A 26,154-nucleotide genomic window follows, 5' to 3' on the forward strand; every position below is an offset into this window, starting at 1 on the left:
GGGGCAGCTAGATGGTGCAGTGGATAGAGTACTGGCCCTGGAGTCAGGAGGACCTGAATTCAAATCCAGTCTCAGACACTTAATGATTACCTAGCTGTGTGACCTTGGGCAAGTCACTTAAACCCCATTGCTTTAAATAAGTAAAAAAGAAATTGAAAAGACCACCTTTACCTATTTAGAAGCTGTGAGTATATTCTTTAAAATGCACAGCTATGCATAATCTTTTAAGAGGAAAAACTGCCTCCAACTTCTGAAGGAAGGGAATTTTGAAGTCTTAAAATTAAGCTCATTCTTCCCTCAGTGTTTTTGGGCAGATTTTGAAAACAAATGCTTATATTTGAATCTCCACTGTATAGCATATAGCTAATCATAAAGCCATAGAAGAATTGAGCTCATCCAGTCAAAGCTGAATACTTACTAAGTAAGGAAGTCACTTAAATTTTGTCTGCTTTAGTTTCTTCAACTGTTAAATGGGGCTGGTCCTAGCACCTACCTCCCAGGGATCAAATATGAGGATCAAAAGAGCTATTATTTATAAATCACATGATACATGCTAGGGGCTTGTCCCCTTCCCAATTAATAGTTGTGATAATAGCTTTGCAAAGTGCTTTATATGCATTTTCTCATTTATTCAGAAAGAAAACTTTATAGCTTAGAGAGATTTATTCTCCCTTCCCCCAAGACACACAACTGAAGATCTAAGTTCAGTAGGGGGAAAGCAGTGACTGGAACTCTTCCAGGGCCCTTCTCTGGGGCAACCTCTTCCCTTCCTTTCACCTACTCCTAAAAATTGCCTTATTATATTTTGGGGGGTTGTTACATGAGGCATATATATTGAAATACTCTAAGCCAAATTAACAGAATCTGCTCTTCTGTGCAGCTTAATTCCTTTATAGATGAGAAAACTATGGCTGAGTGTTTCAGTGACTTGTGCAAGTTCATACAGCTGTTACGTGACTCAAGGTGGGGGTCTAAGGTTTTGACTCTACTATTCTACCACCCAACTGCCTTCTAATGTACTTACCATAAGGATTGGGGTGGAGTAAGGGGGAGAAGTCCATTACTAGATGATATATCCCAAAATAGTTCAAAAATTTAACACAGTAGGTAGTAGTTCCAAGTCTGTTGTGGTTTGGCATCTACCAACATTTTAAACCTGATTTCTTAGTCTTCCTAGTAGAAGCTTCAGCTTCCATGAGAAGATGGACCATTTCATTTCTGCCTTGGTTTCCTCAGTGCTTTGTACATATTAAACCCCAATAAATACTTGTTAAATTTAATGGCATAGAAGGCAGCCCCTCTTACTCCCTCTTCATCATCTCTGTGTTCCAGCCAACTTTCACCACTGCTGCAAACAAACTTGAGTTTATCACCAGCTTCATATTCACACAAACCATCTGCAAGTCCTGGGATTTACTCATCTTTTCCTCTTAGATTCTGTCTTCCTTCAGGGCTCTGTCACTTTTTCTGGGAAGTCTTTCCTGATTGTCCAGTTGTTAAGAGGTCTCTCCCTCTTTAGCTTACTTTGCACTATAATCATTTGAGTGTATATTTCCCAGAAGAATGTATATTCCTCTGATGGTAGGTACTGGTTCCTTTTTCTGTTTCCTCAGTGACAGCATAGTACCTGTTTCATAATAAGCAATTTTTGTTGACTTGCTATGTCAAGTCCTGAATTTATACAACTTTCAATTGTTGACCACACTATTGTTCCACTGCCATGCCAAATGTTTCTGGCTTTTGGTTCTAGTGAAGCCTTTGTCTAGGTGCCCACTCAATTTGAAGCACCTCTGCCCTAAATGCTATATATTTTTTTCTTTTTAAAGATTTTAATGTTTTTAGCTTTTTCACAAACCTAAATTCATATAAGTTTAGAGCTGAAAGGGGGCCTCTAGTACAACCCCTCATTTTTCAAATAAGGAAGCTAAGGCCAAGAATGTTTAAGCAACTAAGATAGTCTATCCAAAGGACTCATTGTTTTTTATTTTCCTACAGGAAAGGTATCTTCATGAAGTTATTTGTACAGGGAAGGCATTTTTATTAATCATATTTCAGCATTCATCTGTCTATAGCAGTGATCCAGAAACTAGAGGTGAATGGGCTTCAGTGGCCATTTAGTCCAACCCATACCTGAAGAAGAATATCCTCTATAGCAGATTCGCCAAATATTCAGCCTGTGCTACTGGAAAATTTGTTGTGATGGGAAATCCCAATTCCTCCTGAGGCAGCTCATTCTATTTTGGGGCAGCTCAAATTGCTTTGTCCCTCTGATGTTGCTAGTTCTGCCTCCTGGGATGGGCAGGACAAAGCTGAGCTCTCTCCCAATAACAGCCCTTCCAACTAGAGATGGTAGCGATCATGAATCCCTCAAATGACTTTTTCTCAGACTCTCCTTGCAGCTAGTGCTGAATCCTCTCATTATCCTCATCACACTCTTTTGTATGTGTTTGCTGGTAGGTGGGACACAGATTGACCCAATTCCCTGTGTTATATGAGGGAAAAGAATGTTCTTAGTCCTGTAAATACCCCAAGGAGAGAAAGAGACTCTTGGCCCTGGAGCAGGCTAGAAAAGGACAAATGTGTATTGGGGGAGGAAGTATGAGTTTCTCATCTCCCACAAATTTAAAATCTTGGATTTTATGCTCCAAAGAATAAAAATTTAATATTATATCTTTTGCAATTTTATCTATTCTTTACAACTGTTTGTTTTCTACTGCTTCTAAATGTTTAATCCTGCCTTTTTTTTTATCTTTACTAGACTGATGGCCTTAGAGTTCAGCCATGATAAATTCCTATGATGTGATTGTATCTTAAAATGATGGTTTGTGCTGTGAATATTGAAGCCCCTCAGCTAAAAGTTTTCAAGGCCCAACATGTCACATCCAACCATGAACCTGCCTGAACATTTAGCCCGTGCTTTTTTTTTCTTAATGCACTAATTCTATGTGTGCTTTCAATCCTTAGCCATGTATAGAGTCTTATAGAGATGTTTAAGGATAGTCAAACCGTAGGGTAGGCCAATAGAACCAATTTATTATATGCTTAAGACCAAAACTGGGAGGAAAGATTTCATAATTCTGCAAGTTATTGCTTTAGGATTATTTATTTCACCCTAATAGGCTATAGAGCTTTATGTCTCATCCTGCCAGTCAAAATACAGATTAATTGTTAAAAGTTTCTTCTCAAAGAGATTAACTAAAGGAGAGGAGAAATGTGTTTATCTTGAGTGAATTTGAATAATTACAGTGTTGTGTTTTTCCCTTTCAGGCTAATTTCTTGAGAGGATAATGCTAGACTTATTGCAGTTAGAACTGCTTTGACCAGAAACAGAAGATATATAAATTTATGCCTACATTTTAAAATCTACCTCTTTAAAATTTGTCCTTCTTGGAAGCTGGTCTATTCAAAGGTTTAAATGGAACTATTTTATATGACTATGTCTTCCATATTCTTCCAAGAGGATGTTCACTTCCCCCCCATCATAATTTCATGAGATGGATGAGAACTGAAAGTAGCCCTTAGCCACTAAGTGAAGAAATTCTGCTTGCAGGATGCCCTCAGGCATGAAAGAAACAGCCCCTGCCCAGTTTTAAGCCACTGGCACTCAGGCTTGGAGTCTTTAAAAAAATTCATGTTCATTTCCTTCTCTAGGGCAATCCAGTTTACCTCACTTCATTTGTTAGTGATTGAAGTTGGCCCTTTTCTTCGTGGCTGATCTAGTTTTTATCTCCTCCAATCTCCTGTTTGGCTGTGTCTTCCTTAGGCAGGAATACAACTGAAAATATCTGTTCTTCACCCCTTGTCTTGGTTTAGCAGAATAAAATAGCACAGCTGTTCAAAGCAGCTGGGAGGGAGGGACCTGTTTCACATGCACTCACCCTCCCGTCATCCCTTTTTCTCTTTTGGGGAACCCTGGAAAAATCATACTGTTATAAGGTTCTCCATCTCAAATGCTGTCTGATCCAAGACAGCTTAATCAGTTTGTCTTTATTGTTCCCTAAATAAGCTCAGTCGAAGAACATGAAGCCTGGGTTTGACAGCTCTGCTATTTGCCACTTGTGTGACTTTGGATAAATCCCTTAATCTCCCTGGGCCTGAGTTTCCTCATTTGTAAAATGATGGGAATTGGACCAGATGACTTCCAAGGTCCCTTCTGGCTCTCGCTATATGATCAGTTGTTTCTTCTCTTATGAAATCTTCCTGACACCAGTTTCGAAAGATTTGACTTAAAGGTCCAAATAGGATGGTTTAGTTGATAAGAATTTTTAAACAGTGCTAAACCTTCATAATTCTTAAGTCTTAAATAGCCAAATGGATGTTCTTTACAAAAATATAATTTTAAAAAGCAAATATTTAGACAATATCCAGGAAGTTTCTGTTTTTCTTAAATGACTCTCTACACTGTTAATAAGAGACTTTTTCATCCAGACTCAGAAGTTCAATTAAAAGAACCAAGCTTGTGACACTGGGTTAAGGCATGTACAGACCTGCCCTTAATGATATTTGTGATTTTTCACCCTTCCCTAAAGGAGGTGCTGAACTAATTGTTGATGGCTTTGTTTGAAGAAAAAAAATAATCCAAGTAGCCAGAGGGGAAAAAAGCTTCAGTGTACTTTAACTGAAACATGTAGGTCAGGTAAAACAATTTTTGATGAGAAAATAGGAAGGCTTAAAATTTTTAATTCTTTTAGTTCTTTTCAGGAAGTAGAAAATACTTTTTTCTTCCTAAAGCCATACAGATATTGAACTTATTTCCCCATCTAATAGTATTGAATGTAAATAGAATGTAAGCTACTTGAGGACAAGGACTGACTCACTTTTGACTGAATCCCCTGTAACTAAAAGATGCCTGACACACATTAGGCACAAGTGCTCTTTGGTTGTTCATTTTTTTTTTTCAGTCTGAGGTTGACATTTGAACCATCAGCCTCTGTTCTTTAAAGTAACAGTTTGAAAGAAAATGATTTAATATTTTCTTAAACATTTAAGAGACCACCAGGAATGAACTGAATATCAGGTATTGAAAGCAGAGTAATGAAAGATAATACCAGGGAGCAATACATTAGAACTGTGATTCAATAAAGTTTAAATTAGTAACATCACATGACTTAGATGTGAAATATTTGCACATTATTAAAGTAGCAACTTTATTACTAATGTTAAATGTTATAAAATCATAAAAATATTTTCTTTAAATAGTAACTCCCTAATTTGGGCTTTTATCACAATCTTTATTAATGAGTAAGGACAGGTTCCAACATTTAAGTAATGTGAGAGGTTATAAATTTATTTTTAAATGGTTGAAATACAAGTATCATGTTAATATCATGCATAAAAAGGAACATGGTTCCCAGTTAAAGATAGCAAATAAAATTTGACTGTGGTACAGTAGTGTGGTGTAGTGGTTAAAGAGTTTTCTATAAAGCATTTTGAAAACTTCAAAGCACTTTTTTCCCATATTGGATGCTTTTATTTATTTGGCTTTTCTTTAACACAAGCAAGGATTCAATGGGGTTGGGCTTTGGTTTGAAATGACTGAATATAAAAGCATGACACCAAATAAAATATAATAAAAGCAAATTATCATTTAAATGCTGTAAAACCTCAATGGGGATGATAGTCTTGTAATAAGAAAACAAAGATCTTCAACAAACAGTAACAGAAACTACTTTCTTGAGGTATTGTTGTTATTCTATCATTTTTCAATTATGTATGATTCCTTCTGACCCTATTTGCGATTTTCTTAGCAAAGGTACTGGAAGGGTTTGCCATTTCCTTCTCCTGTTCATTTTACAGATGAGGCAAACAGGATTGAGTGACTTTCCTAGGGACACTCAGATAGTAAATAAAACCAGACTTGAACACTGCATTTTCTTGATTCTAAGACTAGCATTCTATCCTCTGTGCCACTTAGCTGCCCTTCAAGCTTCTTAGTTATCTGAAAAATGTCCAAGTTGCCTAATATTTAAAATTGTATCTTGCATGAAGAATAACTAAATGGGTTGTTTAAATCTTGGCAAATTTAGTTTTGAAAAGATTATGATGAAAATAAGGCAGAAGCTGCTGATAATCAGAAAAGAATACTGATTAGTTACATGTGACACAAATCTTTCAGATGAGTTAGTATTTTCTAGTTTCTCTTTGTCCTTGACACTATGGAAGAACACCAAGTCTAAAAAAAATATAACTTTGCTACAGTATGAGTTTGTCTATTTTTGTCTGTTCAAGCTTTTGCTGCTTCTCAAACTAGAAAAAACTAAGATGGTAGGATTTTTGTTCCATTTTCAAATTCCAGTACTATTCAAATACATAGGTATGTGTTACTTTCAGAGAATCAGTCACAGAGTTGGGACTTCAGGAGCCATTTAGTACAAACAACCATATTTGGACATAAATTTCCTCCAATACAGACATGGAAACTGATCATTTGGTCTTATTTTGAAGAACTCTATGTACTACCTCTGAGTCATTGTTAGAATTTTTTTTAACTATATCAGGCCTAAATTTGCTTCTTTGCAATTTCCATCTACAATTCCTTACTTGTAACAGTTCCCCTTCCTTGTAACAGCTCTTCAGATACTTAGAAGAAAAATGATCATTTTCTTCTATGCTAAACTGATTTTAATATATATATATATATATAATCAGCTTACCATTCTGTTTGCCCTCTTTTGGAGGTTTTCCATTTTATCAATGTCCTTTCCAAATGTGGTGTCCATGACCAAATCCAATGTTCCAAACCAGATAGGTATAACCTTCAATTTTTTTAGTGTGGAGAATGCTCCTCATATTGATTGTGTTGCCAGAGCACCTTGGGAGAGGAAATCAGAAGGGGACAATTGTGGTACCTTTGGGTGACAAAATCACCAAAATCTTTGACTCATGGAAATAAGAAAAGTTTGACTTTAATTCACAATTTGCATAAAAAGTTTACAAGTTACTACAAAAAGTTCACAAACTAGGTTCTTTGGAGAAGCAACAAGATTTTAGTATTGCTGTGAGTTAAAAGGGAAGAGACTTCAAGGACAGATTGATTGGCAGAAGCTGAGGGAAAGAAGGGCTAAAGTGAAGGCAGAAAACCATGATCCCTTAATGAGGGAGAGTAGTCATAGGGGAATCAAGTTTAGGTACTTTATCAAAGTAAAGAGAATGCGTTTATAAGAAAGTAGTGGAGTTATACAAAGAAGAGATAACTGAGGGAGAATAGCAAAAGGTCAAGTTAAGAAAGGGGGAAAAATGGGAAAGGAAACAGCCAGGAGACAGTGATTGGGCTTGGATCAACATAGACCCAACCACTCAGAGCATACTCTAAGGGTTAGTGCCTAGTATAAGGTAGCATTTAACTGGGTATGAGTGGCACAAAAGGAACCTGGAGGGAATTTCTAAAAGCCAATTTAAAAGTACAGGAAAATTTTAATTGTACTTTCTTAATGATTATTTAGTAGTCAGAACTCCTGTTTCCAAAATCATAATAGTCATATGAAATCAGATGCAGACATGATGAAGCACTCTCTGTTAAGAAGAGTACTGAATTAAAGAAGAAAAAGAACTTGGTTCAAATCAAAGATTGATCACTAGGTGACCTTGGGCATGTAAGCTGACTTCTATGGGCCTCACTTTCCATATCATAAGGCTAAAGGGAGGAAGGAGGCTTGGACCACTGGCTTTGGGGGCCCCAGTGCCAAAGGCTTCTCAAGAGTGCTGTATGGAGCACCTGGATGGAATTGGAAGGGCAGAGGGACCACTGTGGCCTAAAGCACTATTCACATAGATATATTTTTAGATTCATGATGGGTATTCCCACATCAGAGGATTAGTTGAGGTTTTTTTAAATAATAAGCAAAGGAGAGGTTTTCTTCTTACTATATGATTACCAAGACTCCTTCTAACTCCAAATCTATGCTTCTATATTTTGATGATAATAAGGAGCAGTATTTTAACATTTTCAGTTAGTTAGACTTCATGAGAAAAACTAATAATCTGTGTCTGAAAAATAGCTAGTTAAGAATTTAGAAAGTATTTTGTTTATATTTAAATTCCTTTGTTTATATAAATATATATGAAAATTCTTGTGAGGGTTTTGATTTCAGTTTATGAGCAATTTAAGCTTAAAGTTTTCAATATAAACATGTAAAGCCTGGAATGTAGAAGTTAGGTTTCTCCATAATTTGCAGCATAATCTTTCTTATGTATAGACCTTGAGAGTTACTACATAGTTAGGCTTTTTAAGGTATAGCCAGATTCCAGTTACATAGATAGTTTATGGGAATTATTCTACATTGTTTTAGTGGTGAAGGTATAAATATGATATAGTGCATCAATTCTCAAAGATTTTGGTTTAAGGACCCCTTTATAACTCTTACAGCTCTCCCCAGAGAGCTTTTGTGTAGATTTTATCTACTGATATTTATCATTAGAAATTATTTGTATTATATATATATTAGAGATATATTAGTAATTTAAAATCTTATGATTATTATGAAAATAGTTTTGACTTCATAGACCCCCTGAAAAAAAGTCTTGGGGATCATTAGGGACTCCAGACCACACTTTGAGAACTGCTGATAATAGTGAGAGAATTAAGCTCACTGTCTGAAAGACCTGGGTTTCAGTTAAACCTCTGCCACCTTTGGGCTATGTAATTTAAAATTCTTAAGTTACAAATGCCTTTAGATCTGCATTGGCAGTGAAACCTTTATATCAATGAATCACTGGTTCAGTTCATTCCAATTCAACAGTAAATATAATTGTTTGTTTTAATATGCAGATTGTCTAAATTCCTGTTTCTCTACTTATTTTAATGAATTGCTGTTCTAGCTAATTTTTGATAGCAATTTAAAGTTCTTTCTGGAGGCCCTGGGTTCCTGGATTGTTTTCTTTTTTCTTTTAAAGGTAATCATCTGCCAATGATTTGTCTGCCTGACTGACCATGGAGCCTACCGCCTTTTAGAACTGCTCTTCTAGCTCATTCCAGTAATTATGCATGCCTGAAGGTGATATAGTCACACATTGCTATTGTTGATGTATATCACCCCCTCTTACCTCCCACTCTTATAATCTACAGTATTTCCTATCCCCATTATTTACTTCCTCCATTTTCTGGATCAGTCCCATCTTTCATCAAGATCTGCGAAAAGAAGAATAAGCCAGACTTATTGTCATAGGAACAGAATTACTTAGCTCTGGTTATATAAAAAAGTACATTGCAAACAACTCCCTGGGATACCTAGATTATGTGCTGTAGTATAATTTAGTCACAACTGAACAAACATGAATGAATACAACAAATAGGTTATTCGAAATCACATTCCTGGTCTGCAGGGATTGAAATTTGAACAAAGCCAAGAGCCAGTATTTCTGTAGTGAAATAGCAGGAGGAAGACTATATATGTGTGTGTGAGGAGGCAGCCCTTATCTGTCACTCTCATTCAATTATTTCTCCAAGCTCAAGATAGGTCGAGTATGTATGTTTTTATGTATGTATGTATGTATGTATGTATGTATGTGTGTGTGTGTATCTGTGTCTCCTATTAAATTGTTTTAATTTATTGGGCTATGGCAGAATTCTTGTCTGTTTATCTCCATGTCCCCTTGAAGTCAGAAAGTCCTGACAGATTTCAAGTCTCCTAGAAACATACTGACTGTATGACCCTGGGCAAGTCACTTAAGTGAATACCTAGCAAAGAATGTGCTGGAAGAGGGGAAATTTCCTTATTGAGTGTTTCCTCTGCCAGGAAATCATAGGTCCATTTCTCATCCTATCCTTTGCTTCAAATACCAGTGTTTTATACCTATCTAAATTTAGTATGTAGTTTTCAGAAGTTGCTGAGGCAGGAAAAAGAAAAACACGGTTACCCTGCAAACTGGTCAAAATGTCTTTGAGGAGGGAGGGAGGGAGGGAGGGGGAGAGAGAGACAGAGAGACAGAGAGACAGAGAGACAGAGAGAGAGAGAGAGAGAGAGAGAGAGAGAGAAGACATTTAGTCTCTGTTAAACACTATTAAGCAGCTGGGAACATACAAAAACGCACAAGAAAGCCCCTCTACGGGGACCTTGCATTCTGTTAGGGAAGAGGGGCAAGGTGACTTAGGAGGACTGGGAGAGGAGGCAGCTGGCAAGACAAGGGAAATGGAGTAGGCTTGTTCCTACCCAGATAAAGTAAAAGACTCGGTTATCAGAACTGGAGGGGGCCAGGAGTGGAGCCCTAGTTTCTGATGGGGTGGAGCTGGTCTACAGAAAATAGATACAGTCCTTTAGCCAGCTCATATTCTGGGTTGAGAGAAGTCACCAGAGCTCACACTCCTCTGCCTTAACCTTGGAGAATTGAAGGTCACCTTCATGCTTTGAGGCTTTGAATAGACCTTTAGTGGAGACCTTGCATTTAAGCCCCCAATGTTAATTGCATTCCATAAAAGAAGACTAATGTAATAGTGGAGAACCCAGCTATGCTTTTTTTTTTTAGCTTTTGTCTCTCCCTCCTCACGTTTAGTGTGACGGGCTTATGGAGAGCCATTATTATCCAGTCAGGAACCAGAGAAAGCATTTGTCATGGGAACATGTTCCTTAAACCAGAATTTTTGAAATGTTGTTATTAAGGCCTAGCAACCTGGACATTTATTAAGACATGCAACAAATATTTATTCTATGTTGCTTTGGGCAGGAACCATGTTGTTTCCTTCTCTTCCTCCACTCCCTTTACCTCCCAGTTTCTAGCATAGTGCTTTGCATATAGTATTCATTAATGATTTTAAAAAATATATTTAAAACAATAATTTTAAAAATCTATTGTGCCCAAGGTCCTGGACTAGGTGCTTTAGGATTTGCAAAGGAAAAAAGATTAAGAAATAGTCCCTTGCCCTGATGGAGTTTACAGCCACCTAAGGAAATGTCTTAGGATTTAGATTTAGAAAGGGATTGTAGAGACCATCCAGGCAAGGGATTCTTTACTGGTTTTACATGTCACAGTGAAGTCTGTGCACTGCTACTCAGAATAATATTCTTAAAGATATAAAATATATAGGCTTTCAAAGGAAATCAATTAGATTAAAATAGTTTTTAAGATCAGTTAGGTGACAAAGTAGGAGAGTACTTAGGCCTGAGTTCAAATGTGACCTCAGATGCTGACTAGCTGTGTGATGGTGGACTAGTCCTTTAATCCTGTTTGCCTTATTTTCCCTATCTGAAAAATGAACTGGAGAAGGAAATCACAAACTATTCCAGTATCATTGCCACAAAAATTCCAAATGGGTTCCAAAGAGTCAGACATGACAGAAATGACTGAAAAATAAGAAGCAGTTTTGAAAATCAAAAAAAAAATTAATGGATCTCACTGTAAGAACCCCTGATCTCTCCATTTGAAATAAAGGAAATTGAAGTCATTTGGCCAAAAATCCTATAATAAGTAGCAGTCAAGATTCAAAATCACATCTTTTGCCTTTAAATTCAGTGTTCTTTTGCATATATAATGTTGCTTCTATTTATACAAATTATTTGTAATTCTAGGTAGAACGTACACCCTGTACAAGAGATGGAATACCATCATTAGATTGTTTCTAGATGACAGGAGAATGAGGAAAGGACAAAGCAGGATCATAGATCACTTCAAATGAGTTGGATAGGTAGAACTGTCAGGGATTAGGTTCCAGGTGGGAGAATAGCATAAACAAAGGGCTTGGGGCAGGAAAGTTTGGAATGTTGGGAATGTTCAGGGATCATCAAGGAGCTTGGTTTGTAGCAAAAGATGTGTGCAGAGAGGTTAGTAGGAGATAAGGGTAAAAATGTAAATTGAGTCTTAATCTAGGAGGACCTTGAGTGCCAGGTGAAGGAGATTGGGCTTCATTTTTTAGGTAGTGGGGAAAGAGATATTGATGGTCTCTGAGTCAGGGGCACAAGACAAATAGCTTTGTCATACAGAAATGAATTTTGAGACTTGTTCTCCCTTATTTCATTCAGGCTGTAAGTATAATCACCACTGACCTGACTAGCTCCCTCAATGCATTTGACCAAAGCTTTTACCTATCTAGGTTTTTTGGAATTAGTTCACACCTCTCCTCAGAAAACCTGCTAGTCTTCTGGTCTTCCATCATATTGGTAGCTGCTCAATCAACTTTAGCCCTCCTTTAGATCAGAAGTCCAGAGCTCAAACCATCCACCTTCCTTAATTTCCTCTAGCCACAAGGAGTGTGGTCAGGTGCCACCACACCTGGCTTAGAAATGGTTTTTAATACTATTTTCTGTCTTGAAATTTTACTAGTATTCACACTACTTCAATAATTCACTTTTTAATCATAACCTTACTTATACTGCAAGTCATTTGAATTCAAGATTTTTGTATTATCTGAGAACTGCAAACCTACATGGGCATAACACTTTATTAATTTATCCCTGTCATACAGATGCTGTAGTCTGGAAAGAACAGACTGTCATGACTATGGCTTCAAAACAGCTGGACTCTGTCTAGCTGTAGCCTGGAGATAAACTGGCTCCCAGAGCAGAGTCATTGCTGTCACACAGTTCAAATATTTATGAATCAAATGCAATAGGAAATTCCAAGAAATGAGGCTCTATCTCAAAAAAAAAATTGTTGCTTTTCTTTTACAACTTCTGGACAGGGTTCAGTTTGTAATTCTGGAGCCAGGAACTAGGAAATGTGTTAATCTAGTAATCCTGAACATTCAAATCACATCAATATCATTCAGTACCAATAATAATAGCAGCAATAAGATGTTTATTGTCTGAGAAATCTCAAAAGGAAACAGGTTTTATTAATTTTTTTTGCTCTAAAAATGTCTATGTAAAGAAGCCTTGTTTTCTTTTCCAGACAACCATTAAATTAGTAGTCATATACATTTACACTTTATTGTTCATTAGAGGCATTAAGACATAGTTTATAAATAACCAGGATGATCTGGGTTCATGCCCTACTTCTGCTACTACTGCCTGGGTGACCCTAGACAAATTACTTAATCTCTCAATGCTGGGGCAACTCTCAAAGACTGTGGAGAAAGCATCCTTGGCGGAAGCGTCTCCTGACTTGGAGTTCCCTAAAGCAAGGAAATCAAAAGAAATCTCAGAGAAGCGGAAACATAAGAAAGAGTTGAACATGCAGGAAATTTTCTTTTCTAATTTTGTGTATGGTTGTCTTTCCTCTGCCTGTTCTCCTCCCCTTTTGTAGTAGTCTTTACATCTGTCTATGAACTTTTAACAGATACCTTCTATTGCAGGAAAGAGTTTGCAACTGATTCTAGTAACAAGTATAGTCCTGGTTCTAATCCAGCCTCTCCCAGCTTCATTGAGCAAGGCTCTGTCCCACAAGTTGTAATCCAGCAGAACTGGCTTTCTCTCTCCTTCATCTGTCTCTTCCCCCATCTCTTTTTGCCTTTGTCCAAGTTGTGCTTCAGTCACACAGAAAATTTTTCAGCCACAGCTACCCACAAAGAATGTCCATGAAGATTGAGAAGGGACTGCTGTACCAGTGGAGGACATGCTTTGGCTGATAAAATCATGGGCCCCTGGAATATGGAACTATAGATATGCTGTAGGCAGATGAGGCACCAAGGATGCACAATGAAATAGTAACAAATAATGTTACACTAGGCATTTCACAGTCCTTCCTTTAAATATTTTTGTCCTCTTTAATATATATATCAACAGCATAGTCTAAGTTACCCTCTAATCTTTATGGTAAGAGAAATTTGTAAGTTCTCTGTGGAACTTGGGTAGTCCCTAAAGAAATGTCCCAATTATTTTGTTTTCATGAGTCAGAATGGTCATACTGTCCTTGAAGAAACTTTGCCAAATTCTGTAGGACATTTCATTTTGATGTTTTATTTGTCACTATTACAGATCATTGCCCTTTCATGCCTTCTTATCCCGTGTAAATATTGTCCCATATTTCCTGTGAATTATCCACAGAAAAGCCATGCTACATTTTAGAAACCCTCTAATTTTTCTAAAAAAAAAAATAAACTGTTGTTTGTTTTGTTTTTTAATCAACACACACACACAAACCAAAAAGTTTAAAGCTAATTAGTTTATAAACCCAGGCTAGGATTTTTTAAAAAAAATTAAATATATGAATTGATGATGAGGATGATAGATGATGAACCAATCATCAAGTATTTATTGGGGATATAAAGACAAAATAAAGCAATCCTTTCCCTCAGGCAGCTTACATTCTAATGAAGACAACATGCATGTATGAGAATGGCTACAAACAAGATCCTTACTGAGTAGATATAAGGATAACCCTAGAGAGCAAGTCAATAGCCACTGATATTGCTTTAAGGTTTACATAAATGTTATTCATATGTTGATTCATTTATTGAGTTCTTTAAGGGCTCATCCAGTAAATGAAAGATGATGTAGTGCACCTGAAGGCATCCTGTACTTAGGATGATTGTTGTTGTTGTTCTGGAAGAAGACCATGATTTCAGGCTGGTGATGCCATGACATGCATGTGAATTGGATTTAAGTGTGGCGGGGCTGTATAAAATCACTAGCCTCACTTTCTCATCTAGATCCTTCTGGGTCCAGTGGTCAGATAGGATTGGAATGACTGGAGATGGCCCTGGATTCATTGAAGACTCTGGCTTTTTTAAGCTAAGGTTTCAGTTTAAACTAACGGGTCTCGGTTTGACTGAGGCAATGACCAATCTGTGATTAAGGCAGGTAAGAAAGAAATGAAGTAAAGAATAGCCTCTTTTGCATAGTTTTAAAAAATCAATCTGTAAAGGAAGACCCCTCCAGGGTTTCTGGCTAAAAAAATAGCTTTCCTGTTTAATAAATAACTGACAGTTTTATAGCATCTTAATATTACAAAATACTTTCCTTGTTAGATAATATATATATGTGATTTCTACTTTCAGATCTCAGATTGGGAAAATCCAAATCCCATATTATAAAAAGAGTAGAAAATTAAGTAAATGAAAAAAAGACTTCATTAGCGTATCAAGTATTAGGATTATCAGTACAAAAAAAAAAAAGACAATCCCTGAGTTCTCTCATGCAATGAACGTGCTAATGGAGAAAATAGCCCAAATTAGGGGAGTGACTTCCTGGGAAGAGTGTTTTGATTTGGCCATGGAAGTTGATCGATTATCCTTTTTAACATAGATGGCAGTAGTGATATAATTACAGTTCTCAGAGAAAAGAGTTGGAAAATGGGCTTCAGAGTTACTTGTCAAGACAATGTGCAGGGTGGAAAGTGAAAGAGGCCTGGGGCATTCTTGTAGCTAGTGAACCATGAGAGTTGGTGCTTGGGCACTCACAGTTATAATAGTAAGAGCCTCAGGACTAGTGTTCCAAAGCTAGAATGAATTGTAAGTCAGGGCAAAGTCTGAAGCCCTGTTGTCTGTGGTTTTTGTCCTGTTGCATCTGAAGTAGCATGTTAGAAGAAAGTTCATATACTATTCCAGGAAAATCTGCAAGACTTTAGCACTTAGAAGATAAGGAGTAATTCTTTATTTTGGGTCCATGAACTTTGCTAAAATAATTAATTATTTCTCAGTATGATTTTTCAGCATGATTCCTTTGTAATATTATTTTATGCATGTAAAAACATTATTCTGAGTTGTCAGTAGACTTTCCTAGGAGTCAGTAGACACCATCCAAAGGTGTCTATACCACAAAAAGAGTTTAAGAACCCCCTTCTTAGAAAATGATTTATTCTTGTTTTCTGAATTACTTTTTCTCAAAAATTTTGACATTTTAAATTTCTCATCAACCTAGTACTGAAAGATTGTATCCTTCTTCATTTATAGATAGAAAAACTGATGCAATTGAATCTTACTTGGTTTGTTGCGGGGAATGAATGAATTATTGTGGCCATTTTCCCTATTTAATTTATGTGACTCTTCCATTGCCATGAGAAGAAAAGGGAGGATTTAAAATGATTTGAATAAAAGCATCAAATACCCTAAAAATAGATAGTTATTTTATTTTTTATTTTTTATTTTTATTAAAATTAAAGTATTATATATATATATATATATATATATATATATATATATATGGCATCAAAGATACTGTTTGATTTTGTTTCTCTCCTCCTCTCTCTCTCTCTCTCTCTCTCTCTCTCTCTCTCTCTCTCTCTCTCTCTCTCTCTCCTTTTAGGATTATGACAGCTTTTTTGAATCAAAGGAAAGCAACACAGTGTTTTCATTCTTAGGCCTGAAAGCAAGATTGCCATCAAAGGTAAATAAATATCTTCATAATCCCTCATTGGAATTTATTCTTCTAAAATCCAAGTTAAGGGTGTGGACTCATTTATGCTGTCCTATATTTTATTTTTCATTTTCTCAGCCAATTAACTGAAAGTTAAGAAGTTAAGTCCATTCAAAACAGATCATGGAATTGTAGATATGGATGGGCACTCAGGAATGATATAGTATTCCATCTCTGACAAGTAATTATCTTTAGGAATAGGAATTCTCTCTGTGTCTATACCTTTTTTTGGTTACTTCTGTTAGAAAGTTTCAGAAGTTCTGAGCTTCAGACTAAAATTGTTTAATATGGTGAATCCCAGTAGTGAAAGGATGAAACAGCTGAACCAGGTCAAAAACAGTAAATAAAAGCTTTTGGATTAAAGTGGGAGTGAGGTCCATGAAAGACTGGCACAAGCCCAGGCTAGATAGGGAAAACTGCTCTCAGTAGCAATAACAACAAATTATGCCCTTGACCATTCAAACCAAAAGCTCTTTTGAACTTTTATGATCTGACTCCCTCTTCATTTGTCAGGTTCAGAAAGTAGAAACCTGTTTCAATTTATAAGCTCTTTAAGGATGAGGACTGAGTCATTTCTTCTTTATCCTCAGCACTTGGCACCTAAATATTTGTTAAAGTGGAAATTGAATAAAATTTGATTTTTTAAAATGCCTAGTTGTGTCTGAACAGTGCTCAACTACAGAACAAGGAATTACTTGTGACAGATATGGTCAGTATTGATATGATGTTGTCAGTCTTTATACAGTGTGATGATGAAGTCACTTGATATTAACATTGTCTCCATTGGTAGTTTTTGTGCAGAATATAGAAGGTCTAGACCTGGTTCTCCTTTTTGTTGTCTAGATCCAGAAATAATTGGCATGATTGCAGTCTTTCCATACTCTTGAAACCACTTACAAATTAGACTTTTTAATATTTGGAATTTGGAAGATACAAACTCTAATTAGGAAAGACTGATTTCATTAATTATAATAAAAGAGATTTATATTCATTTGAAAGCACTGGCTCTAGAGCTAAAGAACATGGGCTTGAATCACAGTTCTATTACTTACTACTTGTAAGAGGGTCAGAATTGTGTGGCAATTAGAGTGTTGAATATGGAGTCAAGAAGACCTGGGTTCAAGTCACCATAGATAAGTCATTTGATTTCTCTGACCCTTAATTCCCTCAAAATACGAAGAGTAATACCAGTAGTTCCTGCCTCAGAGGATTGTGGAGGGGTTCAATTGAGCTGAGGTGTGTAATGCAATATAAATGTGGGTCATCATCATTACGTGACTTTGGATAAGTTTTAAAATTTCTTTAGGTCTTATTTTTTCTTTGTAAAATTATTATTAAGTTTTTGTAAAACAAATTTAAAAAATTTTTAATTAGACTTTTTATAAAATATTATTAAGATTTTCCTATTTATAAAATGAGGTGGTTGGTATAGATGATCTTTAATGTCTCTTCTAGGTCCACATCCAATTATTCCTTGACTTAATGTCCATGGATTCTTGGTATATTACATTAAAGTAACAAATACTTGGAGAAGAGATTGTTTCTGGCTTAAGGAAAAGTCTTATTTTGGGTTTGCCTATCCTTAAAATAAGAGGGCAGTCAGTGGACTTTAAGTTGTTTTTTTATTATTGGTATTTTTTTTTAATGTTCACGGTAACAGGAGACTAGAATAATTAGGGAAGTTCCTCAGGTTTTAAATTCTTCTCCTTCCAGATTGTCTCCTAGAAGAATACTAGAAAGAAAAATAGCTAATTTGTTTTTTTACATTTTTTTGTTTGCTATATCAACCTTCCACCCTCTAAAAACAGTTTTGAATATTACCTCTTATTTTCATTGTTCCTCTTCCAGATACCACAGTAAGAAGAAAATGATAAAAGAGAGAAGATGCAAATGGATAAATCTGATTATATTTTCATTTTGAGTCTTGATTTCAAGATTTCTAATTTTTATCTAATGAACAGAAATAAATGCAAATTATTTAGAATGTTTATATTTTTGGGAGAAATAGATTCTTCTAAAGTTCTCTAGAACTTTTTATATTGTACAAACTTGGTAAGAGAAAGGAAGGGCATAGTGATGTTATTTCTGAGTAGATGACTTTATTTTGGGAGTTCTAAGCTATAATAGGGCTAAAAGCAATAGGATGCCTGCTCTGAACCTTCTTCCAATATGGTGAGCCCTTGGAGAGCAAAAATCCAACAGACTAAATGAACAAGCCACGGTCAGAATAATGGAGTAAGTTAAAGCTTCTGTACCAGTCAGCAGTGGAACTGGACCCATTAATAGCCGATGTCCTTCCAGCCTGGGTGAGGTAGGAGACCCTGTCTCAAAAAACAAAAACAAAGAACACAAGTTAAAAACAGGCCCTATTAGTATACTTCTGGTATAAAGTAGTGTTTTGTTTTTCATCATTTGAACCTCCAGATGGTTGTGGGTGTTTTCCCTGTACATGTGTTAAGCAAAAACAAAGCCCACACATACACGTTAAAAAGGTTCTTGGAAGTGTTCTTAATATAGACTGATTGCGTTTGTGTTAAAATTCTAGTATCTACACAGAATTTCTCACAAAAGGATCTTAAGAATGCAAATTTATCTGCAAAGAACTAAAAATGTGTGTTGTGTAATCATAAAGCCCGAACAGTTCCTTAGTGGTTATAAAATGCATCCTATTTTTGACCAAAACATTTCTTCTACCACATCACCAACAAATGGTCATTCAGTCTATGCTTGAAGACCTTCAGTAAGGGAAAATAACAAGTGGGCTAGTTTGGCTGAGAAAAAAGTACTTGAAAGGGAATAATGTAGTAGAAAAATTGGGTGGAAGTTAGATTGGATTTTAAATGCCAAGCAGAAGAGTTTGTATTTAATTCTAAAGGTAATGAGAACCATTGGAGTTCACTGAGCCAGAAAGTGACTTGGTTAAACTTGTGCCTTAAGGAAAATCACTTTGGTAGTTATATGCAGTACAGATTAGATGAGGGAAAGATTTAAGTCAGGGATGCCAATTAGGAGGCCATTGAAGTATTTCTGATAAGAGATAATGTAAGCTTGAGCTAGGATGATGGTCATTTGAATAGAGAGAAGGATACAAGAAATGTGGGTGTAGAATCAGCAACTCTGGCACCTGATTAGTTATGTGGAATAAGGGAGAGAGAAGGATCAAAGAAGACTCCAAAGACACACAGCTAGGTCACTGAAAGATACAGAAACAAGAAAATTCTGAAGAGTTTGAGGGAGAAAGATAATTAATTTTGTTTTGGATGTGTTCAGTTTGAGTTTGAGATACCTGTGGGTCATCTAGTTTGAAATGTCTAAGAGGGAATTCATTGTGTAGGACTGAAACTCAGGAGAAATCAGGGAGATCTGGGAGTCATCTGCATTTGGGGTGATTATTAAACCCATGGTCATTGTAAGACAATTTATGGAGACTCAGCTTTCAATCATGCCCATGTTTGGGAAAATGATATCCATGAAGATACTCAAAGGAGACTCAACAGTTGATGTTGTATAGGACAAAATTGAGAGAACACTGTCAGGAGAGTTTCCAAAAAAGGGTGATTAACAGCATCAAAAGCTTCAGAAAGGGGCGGCTAGGTGGCATAGTGGATAGAGCCCGGGCCCTGGAGTCATGAGTCCCTGAGTTCAAATCTGACCTCAGACACTTAATAATTACCTAGCTGTGTGGCCTTAACCCCGTTTGCCTTGCAAAAACCTAAAAAAAAAAAAAAATAAGAAAGATCATATTGAAAGAAAAATGAAAATAATCTTAGAGAAATCAGTTTCTGTTGAATGATGAGGTTGAAAGCCAGTCTGAAAAAGGTTGAGAGTGAAAGGAAAGGAAGTAGAGTTAACAAGAGAAGAAAATGTTTTATAGAACTTTGTCTCTGAAATGATGAAGAAATAGAAGAAGACTAGTACTTGAGGTGATACTTAGGGACAAGTGAGAGTTTTATTTTTTTTTAATGATTTGGGAGATCAGGTTATATTTTATAGGCAAAGGGGAAGGAATCAGTAGATAAGAGAGATTAAAGATGAGAGAGAGAGAAAGGGAACACTAGTCTTTTACATTTTAGCCTTTTCAATACTTAAGACAGTTAACATTCCATCCTTCATCTTTTCCCATCTACTGTTGTCTTTTGAATATCCCTAGTTCCTTCCAGGGTGATGGTGATGTTTGTCCTTCATTTTCAAAGAAGACCATGTTGCCATGACAAGCACATGAATTAGATTTGAGTGAGAGGGTGCTGTGCTAAGTCACCAGCCTCAATGTCTCCCCTAGAGCCATCTGGGTCAGTGGCCAGATATAAATCAAGATGACTAGAGATGGTCTTAGATGTGAGGCAATCAGAGTCAAGTGACTTACCCAAAGTCACTTAGCTAGTAAGTGTCAAGTGTCTGGGGCTGGATTTGAACTTCTATCCTCCACTGCTCCACCTAGCTGCTCTTCCAGGAAATAGAATAATGTATGGAAAGGAGTCAAGCCATTTCACTAATCTGGTCATTTTTTAAAAAATGTATTCTATTATGTTTATATCTTTCCTAAAAATATAGTGCCCCCAAAGTGATTAACCTGACAAGGGCAGAAAATGGAGAATCATTACTTCCTTTATGCTGAACACTAAGGCTCTCTTAATGGTGCCTGGGAAAAAACATGAGATTTTTTTTTTTAGCTACCATGCCACATTGTTGATTAGGTTCCCAGATCTTTTTCAGAGGAACTGTTTTCTATCTACATCTTACCTATTCTGCTTCTAAAGTTGACATTTTGAATCTAAGTTCAAATTTTACATTTGTTCTTATTAAATTTCATCTTATCTTAGCTTCATTGTTCTGGCTTGTCAAGAACTTTTTAGACCAAACAATCTGTTTATTATTTCTACTGTCTCTGCCATATTTGAGTCATCTTATTTTCTCACAGTCAGAACAAGAAGGGAGTCCAACAACAGTCTGGAGAAAAGGAAGTGAGATTTTTCAAAATCTCTGTCAAATTTCTGTCAAAAGGAGTCCTCTATCCCTTTTTTGCTTAACCTATCATTAGTCTATTTTGCTCCATTTTGTCCCTTAAGTCCACATCTCAAACTTTGTTAAATTGATAAAATTTGGGAAAACTCTTGTCTCAGACATTCCTCTGATTTACTGGTGTTCTCTCCCCTTCTTTGTCATAAAGGGAGATGAAGTTAGTCTAGCACAACACTTTCTTGATAAAGCCATCTTCCTTTTTGTGATCATTGCTTCTCTTTCTAAGTGCTCACAAACTATCCTCTTAATAGTGTGCTATAAAATTTTTCAGGAAATAAAGATCAAGTTTACATCCCCCCATTTCCCCCTTTAAAAAAAATCAGGGAATTTCCCCTTCTCTAGACCTATGGCATCTTTCCCATTAAGGTATTTCAAAAGTTACTCTTGGCAACTCAATAATCTAGTATATACTTTATCTAGACCTGTTGACTTTAACGTGAACATAATGAACTTCAAAGGCAGTTTGATACTGTCAACTAGCATGCTCATTTATTTTGAGTTTACCTTTTTTTGCTTTGTAGTTCTATCTTTCCTTTACAAACACTAAATCATTCTCCTTGAAAGAAGAACAGCTAGAAGCAGAAAAAGATATGAATAGTTTAGTACTCAAAGTCATCTTTTTTTATCCTCCTAGTCACCTTGAACTATGATCCAATCTTTTCAAACTTTTTTTCTTTCTCAGAACATAACTAAAAGAGGAAAAAAATTAATGCCATCAATAAGTTAAGGTACTCCTGACATAATTCTTAAAAGACTGAGGGTCATTTTCCTTTATATTAATGTGATCCCACCATATAAATTGTTCCTCTGGTTCTGTTTATTTTTTTCTATATCTGTTCACATAGGTCTTTCTATTTTTCTTGAAATTCTTCCTATTTGTCATTGGTTAAGTCATCATAATATGTAATTTAGTTATTGAGAGTTTTCTACCTTTCTTGGGCTGACTTCCCTTCAAAATTTGATACTATTGAATCCTATCCATCCTTATTCTGAATCCTCCAAAAAATTGTTATTCTCAGAATTTGCAGTTAACTTTTCTACCTCTGATTGGATAAAGGTTTTGGTCAGCAAAACATTCCTTGGAGGAATGTACAGAACTCAAAGACCCTCATTGTTTATTCAGTTTCATCAAAGGACCTGGGTACTTATTATTCTTGGTTCTCATTTTCCCTAAAGATAAAAGGAATGTGTAATTCCTTAGAATATATAAGGACTAATTTTAAAAATTCATTATCAGATGTATTTCTCTCAATAATTACCCAGCAAATTAGAAAAAAATGGAAATTTGTATTGGTGTTTATTTTTGACCATGATAATGGGCACTATTTTGGACACAGAAGTTTATCTGGACAGGTAAAGGAAAAAAGTAGTATCTTATTTCTCTGGAATGTCAACCATCCTATTTCATAACATTTTTCAATAATCTGGCACATGAAGTTGGTCAGATAATGATGTGTCATTTCTTAATTTTTGAGATGTATAACTTCTTTTCAAAAAAGAAAATATCTTTTTCCCTACATAACTTTTCATTTTTAAGTTAAGTGATTTTGTTTTAAATTTTGCCTTATGTTTACATTTTGAAAATCATTGCAGAGTAGTAATTTTAGGCAATTTTGACCAAAAGGGATGATAGAGTAAATCATCATTATAATATCTTAGAATTAGTGTATTGAATTCTAAGATACACTTGAGAGGGGATGGGATCAGAAAGATCCCATGAATCAACAAAATTGATAGAATTGGGTACTTTGAAAATTTTAGTATGAGTCCTTAATCAAGCCCATTGCAAGCTAATTATGATGAAGCAACATGATGTTCAAACTGGAAGTGACACTGATTTCTTTCTTCATGTATGGAGAGATATCTAGCTGTCTGAGAGTTACAACTCTCATATAAGCGGAACTGTAACATAAAGGGAATTGTGACATCTAATTGAAACATTTTCTTATGCCTCTTTTTAAAGTATGAGGGCAGAATATAATATTCACATTTCTTCTGGGACCCCTTCCATTATTTATTGGGAGGCCATGTGGAGTTGTAGAAAGGCCCCTGAAATTTGTAGGCAGAAGAAACCTGGATTCATCTTTCCCTTGATTACTTATTGGCTGTTTGACCATGGGCATGTCACTGAATCTTTTTGAAATCTCCTCATCTGTAAAGTTGAGCAAATAGCAAGCATATCACATGCTGTTTAGAAAGTGCTTTGTTAACTGGCCTTAAAGTACTTTCCAAAAGGAAGCTGCTATTGCTACAAATTTAGGAACAATCCTTAGAAACCCTGGGTTCAAATTCCAACTTTGATGTTAACTGCCTATGTGACCTTGGATGAATTACTCTCTGAGGGCCTTAGTTTCCTTTTCTGTAATAGATAAGGACTCTGAAATGCAATGATATGACCTCTGAATTTGAGCTCTTAATTCTATGGTCCTCTGATCCAAAGCATTCAATCTCTCTGGATCTTAATTTCCTCAGTTGACAGGCTCTGATCTCTCTCCTAACTTGTATGCTATGATCCATTTTAACTATGGAGACCAGGCCTGACAATGCCTCTTTCAAATAGGTTTGACCAGTGGTTAGTTCCCCATTGATCTTTCATGTGCCATGACTACAGTAAAACTTTTCTGAAGGGTACAGGTATCTGTACCTACAAATTTAGGCATCCTTTCCACAATAGAAACTCACTTATAAGTTTAAGCTTTCATAAATTAAGACAAAAATTCACATTTGTAGAAGAGTGTCTGTCCGAATTTAACTGGCTCTTATTCCTGCTGCTATTGTCAACAGTAGAGTTCAGCTTAACTCTTTTAGATTCCCAACAAAGATGGCACCTTACCAGGAGGACAAGCATTGTCCCAAGCTCTGCCTTTGAAATATATTAAAGGCACAAAACATTCTTACCTCCTATTGTCTGGGCCCCTGTAGGCCCAAGATAAATATTTATTGAATTGAATAATGAGACTATTAGCCAGGACACTAAATAAATCAAACAAACTGAACAGTACATTTTTGGTTGGAAACAATGTATTGGTGGTATGTGCCGATTGTTGTCAGACATTAGCTTCTTCTAGCCAAAAATTAGCCTTGAGTTTTATTGTCTCTTACAATGTAGGAAACAGTCTTAAAGGAGAACATTATAAATGTCTAACAAGCATTTGAGGACCTTCATGGAAGGGAGGAAAGGCTAGTTCTGCTGGTCAAAGAGGGTGGAAGGAGGAGGGATGAATGAAAAGTGTAGAGACATTTTTTCACCTGACGTAAGTAAAATATTTCTAATAATTAGAACTGTTCCATAGTAAAATAAATGTACCTTGAGTTCCCCTTTCCTGGTTTCTTCAGATGTGAACTAGTTAAGGACCTGTTGAAAATTTTGTAGAGAGAATTCTTGCTTCAAACAAAAGTTGGATTGGGTGATTGCAAAGAAAACCCTTCCAACTCTGATATTCTATGATTCTAGGACCTGAGGGTACGATCAAGTCAAGTCAACAAGTATATATTAAGTACTTACAAACCTTGGCTAAGTCTTGGGGATACAAATGTAAACAAAGGAGGACATTCCCTGCCTTCAAGGACCTTATCTTCTAATGGGTGAGCAGTTTTAGGGGCAAAGTGATAGATGCTGTAAAGTCTAGAGTGTGAAGAATGGTAGATCTAGGTTCTTCCTCAAAATGGAAGTTCCAGAAAATATTCACCAATGAGAAATGGGGGTGGGGGAACCACTGGGTTAGGAGAAGATATCTTTTAGGTATCATGGCTGTAATTGTAACAAGCTATATAGGTGTTTCTAGAAATTATACAATTTCTTGGACCAAAAAAATAGAATTAGAATTGGGTAATAGTGGGAAGGGTAGGTAGCGTACAGCAGCACACACACACACACCCAGTCTGCCAGTTTTTGGTGCTAAACTTTATTTTTATTTTGTATCTTTTTCTATTTAGCATAGTACACTTATTTTATTGATTTTAATGTTTTATTGATACAGAAAACATCCTTTTTCCTTAGCTTTGCTTTTAAATTGTCTGTTGAAGATTTATATAAAATTTTATTATATTTTTTCCAGGAGAATATTATCTTCTGATTCTTTATGAAAGCCAAACAGAAAAGAGAATTAGTGGGAATTCATTTTTCAGCAGTACTGAAATGTGTTTATTTCATTAAGCTAGGATACCTGTCAAGTGGTTCTAAAAATGTCTTCTTTCCTTCATAGCAGTGTGTATGTGTAACCCTGTCAGTAGGTGTTAAAGCCACAAAAAGTATGTAATTTTCACTTTCCAGGTCCTGGGGTAGAAAAGAAATCTTCACACCTTTGATAAAAGACAAGTGAAAAATAAAAAAAATAAAAACAAAAACAAATCCTGTTTAGTTAAGGACAGTGGACTTTTACATTCAGGCTTAAATAAGGAAGAATTTTCAAAACAAAGAACTTCCTTCTCCAAAAATTGCCCCCTAACTAGAACACACAGATTAATAGATATTTCATGAAATCAGATATCAAAGGAGGTCCTGTTATAGTTTGAGTCTGAAAAGATACATCAAGATCCATGAAGAAAAGACTGAAAAGGAATTGTATCATAGAATATAAGGATGGCACATATTATGGGGGCAAACATTTTTGTCTGATATTCCCAATAGATTATATATTAGGATATATAAGTTCTTTGATGGAGTGGATTAAACTGTTTTTGGTTTTATATTCATAGTTCTAGCCACTTTTTTCCCTTTGGGTCTGAACTTGTAATTTCACATGGAGATCGCCCTGGTTTAGAAACTTTCTCTATTGATTCAGAGCAGCAACTCCCCTATAACTTGGAGCCTTAGTTGTCTGAGACATTGAGAGGTTAAGCCACTTGCCTAGGCTCACACAACTGGTATATGTCCTTATTCCTGATATTAAGGCTGACCCTCTCTGTACTA

At 35.9% G+C, this 26,154-nt stretch overlaps 1 protein-coding gene across 3 annotated transcripts in view; it reads left to right on the forward strand.

Annotated features, from left to right (window-relative positions):
- Positions 1–26,154, forward strand: part of SH3BGRL2 (SH3 domain binding glutamate rich protein like 2) — an 86,349-nt gene that overhangs the window by 58,631 nt on the left and 1,564 nt on the right. The window contains exons 3-4 of one of the 3 annotated variants that reach the window (XM_074237379.1): positions 16,113–16,193; positions 24,697–24,827. In XM_074237379.1, the coding sequence (XP_074093480.1) occupies positions 16,113–16,193; positions 24,697–24,827 (212 nt within the window). Of the gene's footprint in view, positions 1–16,112; positions 16,194–18,071; positions 18,212–24,696; positions 24,828–26,154 lie in introns of those variants that run through there. The other 2 variants (XM_074237381.1, XM_074237380.1) reach the window with 2 other exon arrangements.

This window comes from Macrotis lagotis, chromosome 5 (genome assembly GCF_037893015.1).
Source record: "Macrotis lagotis isolate mMagLag1 chromosome 5, bilby.v1.9.chrom.fasta, whole genome shotgun sequence".
Classification (NCBI taxonomy): Eukaryota; Metazoa; Chordata; class Mammalia; order Peramelemorphia; family Peramelidae; genus Macrotis; species Macrotis lagotis.